At 33.7% G+C, this 13,396-nt stretch overlaps 2 protein-coding genes and 1 non-coding gene across 4 annotated transcripts; 1 reads left to right on the top strand and 2 right to left on the bottom strand.

The window, feature by feature from the left end:
- Positions 1 to 702: 702 nt before the first annotated feature.
- On the bottom strand, positions 703 to 3,299 carry LOC122587910 (cytochrome c oxidase subunit 6b-3-like). The gene is made up of 5 exons (XM_043760061.1): positions 3,261 to 3,299; positions 2,420 to 2,548; positions 2,197 to 2,279; positions 1,957 to 2,038; positions 703 to 938 (listed from the first exon to the last, which is right to left on the bottom strand). Exons 1-5 carry the CDS (start codon positions 3,297 to 3,299, stop codon positions 885 to 887), a joined length of 387 nt encoding a protein of 128 aa, XP_043615996.1. The 3' UTR covers positions 703 to 884.
- A 189-nt stretch (positions 3,300 to 3,488) lies between these two features.
- TRNAM-CAU lies at positions 3,489 to 3,574 on the top strand. Its single transcript is given in 2 exon segments — positions 3,489 to 3,526; positions 3,539 to 3,574. It is a non-coding gene; the product is annotated as a tRNA-Met (tRNA).
- Positions 3,575 to 6,110: 2,536 nt separating this feature from the next.
- LOC122587475 (probable aldo-keto reductase 5) lies at positions 6,111 to 11,212 on the bottom strand. Of its 2 annotated transcripts, none has more exons than XM_043759660.1 (5): positions 10,856 to 11,212; positions 10,111 to 10,314; positions 9,838 to 10,010; positions 9,654 to 9,756; positions 6,111 to 6,675 (listed from the first exon to the last, which is right to left on the bottom strand). In XM_043759660.1, the coding sequence occupies exons 1-5, from the start codon at positions 11,093 to 11,095 to the stop codon at positions 6,343 to 6,345; spliced, it is 1,053 nt and encodes a 350-aa protein (XP_043615595.1). In that variant the 5' UTR covers positions 11,096 to 11,212; the 3' UTR covers positions 6,111 to 6,342. The 2 variants fall into 2 exon arrangements, with proteins under 2 accessions (XP_043615595.1, XP_043615596.1); XM_043759661.1 differs by having other exon boundaries at positions 10,861 to 10,983.
- Between the last annotated feature and the right edge of the window lie 2,184 nt (positions 11,213 to 13,396).

Raw genomic sequence — 13,396 nt, 5'->3', positions numbered from 1 at the left:
TGTCAGCATTAGGCCCGTAACAGTATACATATTTTGCCATCATTTCCATCTTTGAATGCATACCTCAAGCTTGAGAGTTCTCCACCGTTGTTGCAGATCAATAAAAGTTTTGGTTTCATCAGAGAACGTTTTGGACACTGTTATAGAAGACTTCATACAATTGCTAATAGGGGTATTACCAACCAGAATGTCTTGGACTGTATGTGCTAATTAAAATTTTGATAATAACATTGGATGTTTATATAAGCTAGAGATATACGGAAAAACTATTCATTGTGCCACGCGATGCAACTAGACATTCCTATCTCTCTTTCCAGGGAAAACTTTTTTAAGTATTGTTTTAGTACAATGCTGGGAGATGAACCAAAAGGATTTTGTATAAGATTGAAGGTATTTGAATGAATGGCTCGTCTGGTTTGGAAAGAAAAGTGGAGGCGAAAACAATACATTTTTATGTGGACTCACTCCTTTCTTTCTTTCTCCCCTTCTCTTAAGAATATATATAATGAACAATATTTTATATATTTTCTCTTTCCTTTTAACAAAACTTGTATACATTTCCAATCATATTTGCACTCCTTGAAACTAAAAGTAGACAAACTGGTAAAAACACTTGTTCATGCCATTATAAAGAAAGCAATAAATTACTTGGTATATAATCAAAGAATGTAATGTGCTAACATCTACGCAACTCAAAGGCCAATGAAAATGAAACCATTAAAATTGGTAATCTTTATTAAGCTCTCAAGGTTCTTAAGTTCAAACACAAGAGATTGTGCCTCTTCTTTCCTCAATGTCGCAGATCAACAATCAGAACTAAACGTTTTATTAGCTCATTCGTTGAGATGCATACCTGATGCACCTAATTTACTAAACCAATTCTTTTATAGAGGACCTGGAAAAGTGCCATTTTCCCTTTGCTCATTCCATCGGTCTACCTGCAGACATTAAATAACACCCCGGTTGAGCGCCAAAAATAAGCAGTTTATCTCCCTATTTTCCTTCCCTAGCAACATACATGAGCGCCAAAGATGAGCAGTTTATCTCCCTAGTTCCAGACGGCATGTTTTAGTTGATATGTCTCACTAGATCTACCATGCCCAATGTTTTGTTTTCGTTGATGGTTACTAGTTAGTGATTGCTATTTGCTTAGTTCCTTTGAAATTGCAAAAAATAGACAGCTATGATCTAGTACTCACTAGTCATTACATTTTGTAAAAACGTTTGCTATTTAAGTGAAGACCTGAAGTATCTAGTATTGCTGTTATGTAGACGTGATTTTTAAGCATGGTTAAAACATTTGTTTCATAGATAATGGAATGTAGCGTTGATACAAGTATTTGACGAAAAGGGGGGTCTTTTATACGTAAAACGTTTACCTAGCATAGTAGCATCTAGACATGTTGACCCTTATCAAGTCTATCGCCTTTTTAAACCAGTTAGTTTATATACTTGCTAGTTTTATCTAATTTGATAGGAAATTGTCATAAAACAGTAACTAACTTCAGCCGGTTGTCCATATGACCATATAGGTGATAATAACGTTTGGGTTTACCAGTCCAAATCATGAGGTCGCCTATCATACAGAGTAATTATCAATTTTTTCATTGTCCTGTTACCTAAAGTTTTAATTACCAAGTGGACTTTAAAAAGTTATAATTCCCTAAATGGGTAACTATTTAAGTTGTTACTAACGTTTTTCTTAATAACATTTTCACATTGATTATTGTTATCAAAGCCGACGTTAAGCATTTGACATCTATCCAAGCATTACTACTTTTGTCGAATCAAAGCTAGCATTATTCATGAGACCAAGAAAGTGCCTATATGCAATGCAGTACGCTAGATGTCATCCAGTAAACAATGCTGATTTGATATGGGCCAAAAGGATTCTGTGTTTAATTAACTTTAGACTTTGAAAAACTAATCAGACACTTCTTAAAAAATAGTGCATACCCATTCGCCTGGGCAAAGTGACCGGTAGTACTTTGCAAACCTATCACATTCAGGAGCCCCTTCTCCCTTAGCCGCTACACACCTATTCAACAATCATGAATCAAGATTAACAACCAGAAGTCTTGGAAACAAGTTAAAGATACCATTATATTTGGTGGGTCCTATACAGGTTAATAATAACTTAAGAAAAAAGGTATGAACAAATAGAACCTTTAGTGTTGAATTATAAAGGAGACTCACCGATGGTATTCAACATAACGGGTAAAGCAATGCCTGCTCTGATTTGTAGTTGGGAAACGATAATCTCCTGGTGCTGTTTCAAGCTGTTGCCAAATACAATCATATCAAAAAAAGCATCTCTTGAATTACATTGGATGGTCACAACGCTTAGAAAATCAAGATCATATCAAAATGATTTTGTAAGTCACGTAAAATCGTCAACTACTGGTTAGATCATGTGTACCTTAATCTCTGGTGTTTCATTATCCGCATTTTCTTGGTCAGCGTTAGCATCCGGAGAGGCTTCATCAGAAGTTGCAATTACACTTTTGACAGGATTCTCATCACAAGGTAAATCCTTAAGGAGATAATCCTATATATATGAACATATGTGTGGCAACAATGAGCATATAAAGGAGACACATTTTTACCAGAAAAAAAGTTTGCCCTTTCACTATTAGTTTCATTTGAAGTTACCTTCCCATTATACAGTAGAATAAGAGTAAAAGATGATGAATTTGGGGTGAGAGCATCTTAAATTTTAATCTAAGAGGTGTTTGAGATTGCGTTTTCAATATTCAACATACATTTTGTGCTCCAATAGGCTGTTTTATAATAGAAGTATGATCACTTTCTTTTAGGTGGTTTCTCAGAAAGTATCCTTACTATTTTGCAAACACGATAGACAGAAATTTTTTTCTCAAAAAGCAATCTAAACACATGCATTTAATACCATAAGGTAAGCTATTGGTTATCTGCATAAAGAGGCGTCTCAAGCGTCTTAAGGGCCTAGAGCGAAATTCATAAACAGGGCCTTATCGATTAGAATTTTACGTCTTCTAGGGACGCAATACAAATACTCTGCACATAATCCATTACAAATTGTCTACCATGGAATTAAAGGTGTTAGAAAGTTATAACCATGAGAAACCATGAGCTACTTAGGAAATTGATCATATATTTTTGTTTCTCAAACAGAATATAGAAATATAATATATCAATGAGCAATCAAACAATATATTTTAAAGTTCTCACATTAAGATTAATTAAACAGTGTCCTCAAAAAAGTGTAAACAAGAATGCACCTTTGCTAAAGATTTTGCATTATTATGGGATTGTGCCATTGATTAGAAATTTCCAGCAGCGTGTGAATAATAAAGGAGTGTTAATTTTAGGTTTCTAATAACATATTAGGAGTTATCAATTTATCATTAGATGCTTTTGATAACTGATGATTGGATTAGATAGTGTTTAACTTACTAATTAAAGTGAAAAATATACATGTACGAAATGGTGTTAAAGTAATCAACAATGGGGTGGTGGCGCAGTTGGCTAGCGCGTAGGTCTCATAGCTAAGCGAGTGATCCTGAGGTCGAGAGTTCGAGCCTCTCTCACCCCATTAAATTTTTTCATTTTTTATTATATGTATTTCCATTTGGTACAAATTATGAAAGCTAGGACCAATTTTATATAGCGGGCCGAATAGTAATTGTATTGTTAATTTGATATATGCAATTCTACCGAGTAAAATATACGGAGTCATGATAAAGGTATGCAACGTATTAGTTTCATGTAAGGCTTTTTTCTATTTTACACATTCGTTTCCTTTATTTATTTATTTTTTTCACGACAAATACAGAATATAACTAGTTATTGACCCCGCGCGTTGCCGCGGAGTACGTTTTTTATACAATAAAGTTTTGACAAATTTATGTCAAATATTCGAACCCAAACTTTAAAAATGACAACTAACCATCTAGCAATAACATTAAAAATATTGTAAAGGAATAATAAGTCGTATAAAAACACAAATAATAACTATATTAATGCTTTAAATGTTTCATGAATTTAAGACGTAAGCATGATGAAAATTATTATATATTAAAAACGTTATATATATATGTATAAAAACAGAATAAAATAATCAAAACCAAAATTTTAAAAGTAAAATCATAACTGTGTGCAAATTGTATGATGAAACCTGAGAACCTAGAGGGGTGTTTGGTACGATGGAATCATAGAAATAGAAATGTAGATGAGAATAAAAATAATGGGAAAGAGAATGAGTATATGGAAAGAGAATATATTCAGTTGTTTGGTAGTAACAGAGAATGAACATAAGAGAAATACAAAAAAATAAACAAAACTAATTAAAAAAATATCAAAAAAAATTTAAAAAACTTATTAATATTATACTTTAAGAAATATATATAAATAAGACATAAACTCCATCAACAATAAAATAAAAAATAAAAATAAAACCATTTCCATTCTCACCATTCTCTCCAATTTATAGAGAGTTGAGAGAATGGAAACCATTCCCACTTCTCTCTTTCCCTTTCTATTCTCTAATGCAACCAAACTAGAGAAGTGATTCTCATTCCCTTTCTCTTCTTTCCATTCTACTCTACCAAACACCCCTAGAAGTTTAGTGTCAATAAAATTGAAAATGAAAATTTTGATGTAGGATAGAAGTTAAAAGAACTTTCATTGAAGAATTACTACATATGTAGCAATACAATAAAATTAATGTCAAAGAATATTAAGATGTATAAAAATATAAACAATAACTATATTAATGTTTTAAATGTAACATGAACATAAGACGTAACGATGATAAAAGTTACATAGGTTTTTAGTATATATATAATTGATCTAGATAGTTATATTTAATATCCTTACTTCCCATATATAATGATGTTAAATATTATTCCATAATATAATTAGTATATTGCCATATTGGTAGATATTTATGCTAAGTTGTAATTGATGTTATTAATAGGAAACTTAAGAGGGCCAAACTCGATCTCGAGCATTTTATTAGAATTATTTATTTTTTAAAGAATATGTTTTGTTACAAACTTTTGACAACTATATTTACCAAAACTCATTATAGAAGACAACGCATAAAAATTCAAAATTTTGGTATGCCTTTTTAGTAAAATTTAGTATCCATGCTTATTGCTAAACATCAAAACCTGTTACGGATAATTTGTTTCTAAAATACATTAATCATAATCATTACTTTACTATTACAAAATGACTCATTATAAATAACCAAAAACTTCCTGACTACACTTTACATAAAAATAACTTTACCTAAATGACATATCACGAGTTAGGATCAAAAGAGGGTCACTACGGGTTCTAGCCACAATATCATTTTACCGCAAATAACTCATACTTTAAGCTCTACATTCAACTCAAATCTTCAAAGCACATAACTTTGTTTCCACCTCCGGGACAACCTATAAGAAAAGGTAACAACTAAAGGAATAAACCAAAGCTTAGTGAATAAAATTTGCAAACACTTATACACACAAAGAAGGACACAAACACAAAGGACTATCACAAGTAGCTAATGGTATTGTCATACCATCACTTGCATACTCACTTTTGCGCTAACAAAACATACATGCATCCATATACGCTAAAAAACACAATCAAAGAGGTTCTTAGGTCTCAAGCTCAATACAATAAGAGGTTCTTAGACCTCATCTCAATATAACTATGGGGTTCTTAGGCTCCAGCCTCAAATTAGGCCCTAACGCCGAAAGGATTACCACACACATAATCCACCATCATATGGTAATCGACCTAACGTACATATAAGAGTATGCAAAGTTACTCACCTCCTTCGCGACAATGAAATCCAAAATGACCAGACAAGAGTAATATCGCTTTCAACCTAGCAATAATCACAAATTCATATCAGATCACCAATCACATATTAGGCCACCTAGCCATAATCACTAGCATTTCAAACACCCCAACACATCTTTTACAATCTCACTTTTTTTTTATTGTACACACAATAAAACACATTTGATAGTGTATCGTAAAAACTAAACACATTTGATAGTGTATCGTAAAAACTAGTGGTGTACAGAACTACAGATCATCACTAAGAAGCTGTTCTATAGTTTTCTACAGAGTATCTGAAGTGTAATTAATTCTGAAAAGGGATGAATATTGTTTTACTTAACATACATTTCAAAATACTCTGTAGAAAACTAAGCGTGCTGAATGTAATGTAATAAATTCAATCCCAATACAAAATACAGTATCAAGAATTGCAAGAAACCACACAGGTCATTTACTTGCCCAAAGTTATTATAGAACAATAGTCTAAATTCTTAAAGCTCCTGTGCCGCTTCATTGAACAGCTTAAATATCTTTCCAAGACGACAATGGAGGAGTCTCTGAATTTTTCCACGTCAGTTGCATGTATACATGCCTTTCCCCCTTCACTACATCACTTGAAGCAAAGGATTTAAGTTCCGACATCTCCTCTGGTGTTAGCTTTACAGACAAAGCTCCAATGTTTTGGTTCAAGTTCTCAAACTTTGTGGTACCTGGTATTGGAACCACATCAGTTCCTTGGTGATGCACCCAGGCTAGTGCTAGTTGCGCTGCGGTACACCCTTTCCTTGTAGCCATTTCGTTCAGTCGCTCAAATATGGTCTTATTGTGGTCCACATTTTGAAACCTTGGGAAACTCTGCAAATAATTTTAAAACATAACTTATTGTTACATTTGTTACAGGTAGGAATAATAAAAAATGGAAAATTGGACAAACTGACTTTTGCCTTGTAGATTCATGTGAGTTATATAGGGGTGACTGGATGTGTGTCTGAAGTAATAAACTGAGAATTTAGAAAAGAACAGATTAGGATTTAATTATGCACGGTCAAAACAATGAAATTTGGAGAAAAATCATAAATTTGGGGAAGAATAACATATTTCAGTACTGACAACAATGTTATATCACCTATCGGTTCATAACTTGAATTGATTATTTTATTCTAATTCTTCAAGCCACAATACTCGCTTTCTAAACAAAGAATGACCCATATAAAGGATATAATTGTATAAAGTTTTTGAAGCTAAAAATTCCCTGTTTTGCATTTAACTTTTCACCAGTTTAACTGATAGTCATAAAAGGTTTTAACACGAGGTGGCAAAATGGATGGCTAGGTAACATGAATGATTCAGGTCAACTCTTAAATTGATCCATTTCAACCATTTTTACACGTTCCCTTTTCAGCTAAGTACTTCACCCATTTGAAATGTTAGGAAACGTTAGATTCAGTTGATTACAAAATGTTCATGGTGTTGATCAAAACGTAAAAAAAAGAAGAAATTCACACTTCTAATTAAGAACCATTTTCCACTATATTTATCATAACCATCTGTATTTAATTTCACATCAGGTTACAATGACCTATAATCCATAACTGCATCTTTAGTTCTTTACCTATCGATAAATAGCACCAGCTAAACAAAAAATACTGTTAAGCCTGAACATATGGAACATTGGAACCAAAACGAATGACATATCTATCAACACACTCAGATGCACTTGGGAACAAGAAAACGAAGTTCTGACTTCAAGGTCATGTAGAACTGTATAGCTATGGATAAAGTTACATTTGGCAACTAGATAGGGAAACCGAGTAAATCCGAGCATATATGGGAAACCCATAAAACATTAAAACCTGAGTAACCAGAAGTATTATGGCGGTTTTGGTTTGTTTTGTTCTTTTTAATATATATGCTAGTTCATGAAAAGACTGTACTATCTAGTTGGATATATTTGTTACTATGGTCTAAGGTGGTTGTACCATCTAATTGCTTTTTTTGGTATATCTAATTCCATGCTTATGAGGTGTGATGAATATAACTGGATAATACAACTGGAACAATTCCTATTTTATACGGAGTTATTGTTTTCTGTAGTATACTTGTAGTGTCTTGGGCAGTTTTAATTGGCACATCGAGTCAGAAAGATAGTCAAGTGAAGTCTATCAACCATACCATTCTTCCTGGCCTTCTGGAGGATCATGATAGCGTTTTCCATCGTGTATACCAGATGTATGATCTGGTAGTCAGCAGCCGACTGTTCCGTATTATGTGTTTGCATATTTCTATTTGGATTTGGTTGATTTACATATCACATTCTTGTTTGATACAAATTAGAATGCTCAATGTTGCCAATGGTACTGTTTACTATTTAATTAAGCAGCAGGTTCATGGTGCGTCTCTTTTTCATTTATTTGCGTAGGATTATAAAGTTTCTTTTCTGATTATGTAAACATTATTACATGCGTGTTAAAACTGGTTTGAACCCCGAGAGACTTCATTTGTAATCGTGCAGACACAATATATGTATGCATCTACAAATTTACTCGACTGAATTTGGACACAACACTCTGAAAACTTTGATTCTGTCATTGATACAAGAGTATCAAGTGAATGCACAGATACATATAACGTTGTTATTCATGTTCACTTCTTAATATTTGGCAAGCATTATTATCGGTGAAAATACATATAAAACTTTGTGGCTTTGGTTTGTGATGTGACCTGACAAGCTCTGTTATTCATAATGCCCCAATCGAGTTTGACTGTTTGAGAGAGTATGGTCAACTTGCTAATTTAACCAGTTAAAACTGGTCTTGAAGGGGCGTGTTATTAATTTCACAAACAAAACCATGTTACCTTTATTTTGTCAAAAAAGCCGGACTCGGTTATTTAGCATTCAACACGGCCTGTTACTTAACCCGAACTGGTAACACATGGGTCGGGTTACGGTTCCCAAATCGTCTATTTCAATTTTCGGTCTGGGCCAGGCCACAACTGGTTAGGTCCGGGTTTGAGCCCGTGATCATCCCATATATGGCATTATGATACTTTTGATTAAGTTATAATGGTTTTAGTGTTGGTCCTCGTTGTTTTCTTGTGCGATTAAGTTATATTTTCTATCTCCCATGGGTTATATAAACTGATGATCATTTTGTGTAAAGTTTCATGCTCCCCCTTAGTTTCAAGACGATATAACCTTGGATGAAAGACACATCATATAATGTTTAGACACGCATACATACATATGTATGTATGTATATATATATATATAGGGTAGAGATCCAGAGAGAAGGTTCTTAAGGAGAGAAGGGAGAAAAGATTCGTTTTTGATTTTTTTTTAGCTTGTTTTTTTTGATTTTTTTATTCTTCTTTTAATTAATTCAATCCATAGAAAAATTTAAAGAAATAAATAAATAAAAAAAATTTCTAACCCGAGTTAGTAAGTTATACATGTAAGGGTACGGTACGGGCTTCGCCCTTAAGGATATTAATAAGTGGTAGCTGGTAGGAGTTATAGGTCATAGTGGGTGATAGGTCATAGGGGGTGATCGGTGATAGGGTGATCTACCTAACGGGCTTCGCCTTTAGCTATTATGGCTCCGCCATAAGCCGAGAGGCTTCGCCTAGAGCTTACGGGCTACGCCCTTTGAAAAAAATATTTTTAAATTTTTTTATATGGAATAAGTTAATTAAAGAGAGAATGAAAAAAGTGAAAAAAAGGAAAAAAGTTTTAAAAAATCAAAAACGAACCTTCTCACCCTTCTCTCCTTAAGGTGCCTTCTCATTTGATCTCTATCCTATATATATATGTGTGTGTGTGTGTGTGTGCATACCTTCCTGAAGTCGCCCTCAGTCAAGTTCTCGACCAGTGAAGGACCGGCAGCCAGGAATCCTCTGCCAATTGGACTGTAAGGAACAATCCCAATGCCAAGTTCTCTGCAAAACAAACATAACAATCGTCATAAAATAAAGGAAGTCGACACGATCCCTAAAACTCTAAAAAAACATCAAAATCACCTGCAAGTGGGAACAATTTCATCCTCTAAATCTCTAGTCCATAGAGACCATTCTTGTTGTACTGCTGTTATCGGGTGAACAGCATGAGCCCTTCTAATTGTCGAAGCAGAAGCTTCTGACAATCCTATATACTTCACTTTCCTTTCCTCTACAAGTTTCTTCAGTTCTCCCATCTTTTTATATATATAGTATGTCACAAGTGTTAAAATTAGCTAGCCATACAAGTTTGAAACTAGAAAAAAAAAAAAAACAAAAGAAGCAAGAGGGACCAACCGTGACTTCAATAGGAACACGAATATCAATGCGATGAACGTAGTAGAGATCGATACAGTCAATATCAAGTCTCTTCAAACTAGCTTCACAGGCTGATCGAACATACGCTGGATCCCCACAAACATCCAGCTTTCCATCGATTACTCGGTTTCCAAATTTAGTAGCAATTTGAACTTTATTTCTCAGTCCACCTTCTTTCAATGCCTTGACACATTTTTATATATACCCACAGTCCATATATCAACATCAACGTAAATAGTAATTTTTTGTAAGAATACGACATTCTTCCGGCCATGTGGTTTAAATACGAACTTTCGTATTTACTCCAAATGGCCTAAAATTTGTCGTATCCGTACAAAAAAATCACGTAAATAGACAAAGGGGCAACATACCCACCAATGATGGACTCTTCGGTTATGATAAATTCTAACTATCATGTACTCAAATGGGTAATTTGGGGGTAACATATTATGCGTGTTCTCTTGATTTTCGGTCTCTTAAATTCGGAATTAACCAAAAAGACATATGGAATTAAAATAAGGAAAATAATAATTCCACCTAAAAATTAGCATAAAAATCCTCCTAAAACTTTAAGAAAGCGAAATGGGTTATCCATTAATTCACTTTCCTAATCTTGTCATCATCCAATAATTAAAAGGATTTTTAGGCTATTTTGTCAGGAGGATTAATCATTTCTCTTAAAATAAACTAAAAAACCTTGGTTAATAAACTAGTGAGTGATTACCTTACCGATGAGGATTTCGTTGGTGTGAGGGCCATACAAGTCTGAAGTGTCAAGAAACGTGACACCGGAGTCAACGGCGTGGTGAATGAGTTTGATCATATCGGGATCGGGTTTGGGAAGTCCGTAGCTTCCGCACATACCGAAACAACCCAAACCCTGTGCTGAAACCACTAAACCTTGAGATCCTAATTTTACTTTTGGCACTGTTACTGTTGATCCTAATGATGAGGATGACGCCATTTTTGTTATTATTATGTGAACCTAGCTTGTGATGGATTTTGTCAAAGATTTGTGGGTTATATTTTCTGTAAATATTGTTATTTTCAAATCCATTATTAATTTTATTAGAAACATTGATCTTGGATCAACTTTAATGACAGTAGCAATGATAAAATACATGATGTTGGTGATGGTGGGAACCATAATGACAGAGAACGTGTGTATAATTGTAACACTCTTGAGTTGATTTTCGTTAACTTGTCTTTGACTTTACTAATTAATTGTAGTATTATGATTAGTGAAGTTACTTGATAAATACGGAGTAAAATGTACGAGTAGTAGACTGTATTTTATTTATGTAATTGGTAATCGTATATTTTTATTTTATTTACGCTTTCAATTGTGATACCCGTAAGGTTGTAACTAACTAATGTATTACTCATGCTCGCACCCTTCATAAAAAGCAGCTACCTTTTTACCACAAAAAAGTTTGTTCCTTCTACTATTAGTTTCATCTGAAATTACCTTCTCATTATACAGTAAATAAAAAAGAGTAAAAGATGATGAATTTGGGGTGAGAGCATCTTAAATTAAACTTTATAGGTGTTTGAGATTGCGTTTTCAATATTCAACATGCATTTTGTGCTCCAAAAGGTTGTTTTATAATGGGATAAGTGCGTCATAATGCATGTAACAATCCTGAAAATTTATTGTGTGCACGAACTCTAGGTTAGCTTCATTGTATTTTGGTAAGTGTTTAAAAAGTCTCATAGTGAGCAAAAGTGACCGGTTAAGGGATGACCCGGTCACCACTAAGAATTTCACTCATTGACTTGTTACGTGGCTTGCTTGCGTGGTAATTTAACAATTAAAAAAAGGCAAATAAATATTTTACGCATATATATTGTTGATGCCAGTTATTGACACATTCACATTCACACACACATAAACACACAGTGACACACACACTCATACACACACTCCTTTGAAATCCTCTAATACGCCAACTAATCTCCAGAGATAACTGAATTCCGGTCAAACCGATGGCATAGAACACGTTCTTCATCTACCTAAGGTATGTTTTCCTCTCAAAACAAACTCAATCGTCATTTTCCCGACTTTGTTACTGTAGAAAACCCTAATTTTTGAAAAATTTTAAATAAAGTTAATAACACTCGACTTTTACTTTGGATCAAGTTATTATTTGGTTAGATTTACTTGTTTATAGTGTTTTCCCCCAATTTTTGTTACAAGTATGTGTCATGAAAAACAATACCAACAGATTAAATCGTCATTTTCGCGACTTTTGAAATGTAGAAAACCCTAAATTTTGGATTTTCTTAAAAATAAAAAAGTTAACTTTTACGTATAATCATGTTATTATTTGGTTAGATTTTGTTTACAGTGTTTTTTCCCAAATTTAATTACAAACATTTGTGTTTACAGTCGTTAAGCACTTTTTTGTTGGGATTATATAAGGGAAAAACGTATAAAACTTGATTTTTCAAAAATTTAATTATTATGTGAATTTATATCATCTTTCCTTTTTGATTTTGTAGAAATGAATCGAAATAGGAATTTCAACATAGCCTTGCACCATGATGGTGCTTTCTTGTTCCTAGAGGGTGGACGAATCAATCGTTACGAAGGTGGGGAAATCAAAGAAATGTCCATCCCAAGAAAATTTTTTAAAGATTTCATGAGTTACATAGAGGCTGAAATGGTCCGTCTTGGACAAGTGTGTACTATCTTTTAACCCTAGATGATTTTGGTACAATTATGTCACTAGAAATTGAACATGATCTGGATGTATTTTATGATGTGGGAGACAGTTATGGTACTATGCATGTTTATATTGATTACATGTCCACTGACTTATCCCAACACATTAACAATGTACCTCCTGAACATGAAGATGACCCTGAACCACTAGAACATGTAGAACAGGTTCAGTTAGTAGAAGATGATGACCCTGTGGGCTTAAATGAACCTATAGGTGATCATGTAGATGTAAACCAAGCTGATTCAATTGAAAACCAAGTTGAACCAGATGAAAACTAAGGGGTATTTAGGACACCAGAAATTGGGCAACCTAGCAGACAACCCCAAGAAGGAAACTTTGCACCAGATTCTGAATTTAGTGACAGTGAGGATGAAAACCTAGTGACAGTGATGATGCAGAATCTGTTGCTTCATTGGATCATTTGAGTGAGGGAGAAGAAGAGCTTATGGAGGTTAGAAGGGGTAATCCTATAGCTAAGATACCTACAATGAAGCACTTACCAAAGCTTGGTGGTTCTAACCAAAGTGAAAGGGAGGACA

This window comes from Erigeron canadensis, chromosome 2, assembly GCF_010389155.1.
Source record: "Erigeron canadensis isolate Cc75 chromosome 2, C_canadensis_v1, whole genome shotgun sequence".
Taxonomy (NCBI): Eukaryota; Viridiplantae; Streptophyta; class Magnoliopsida; order Asterales; family Asteraceae; genus Erigeron; species Erigeron canadensis.
This window is presented reverse-complemented; position numbering and strand designations above follow the sequence as displayed.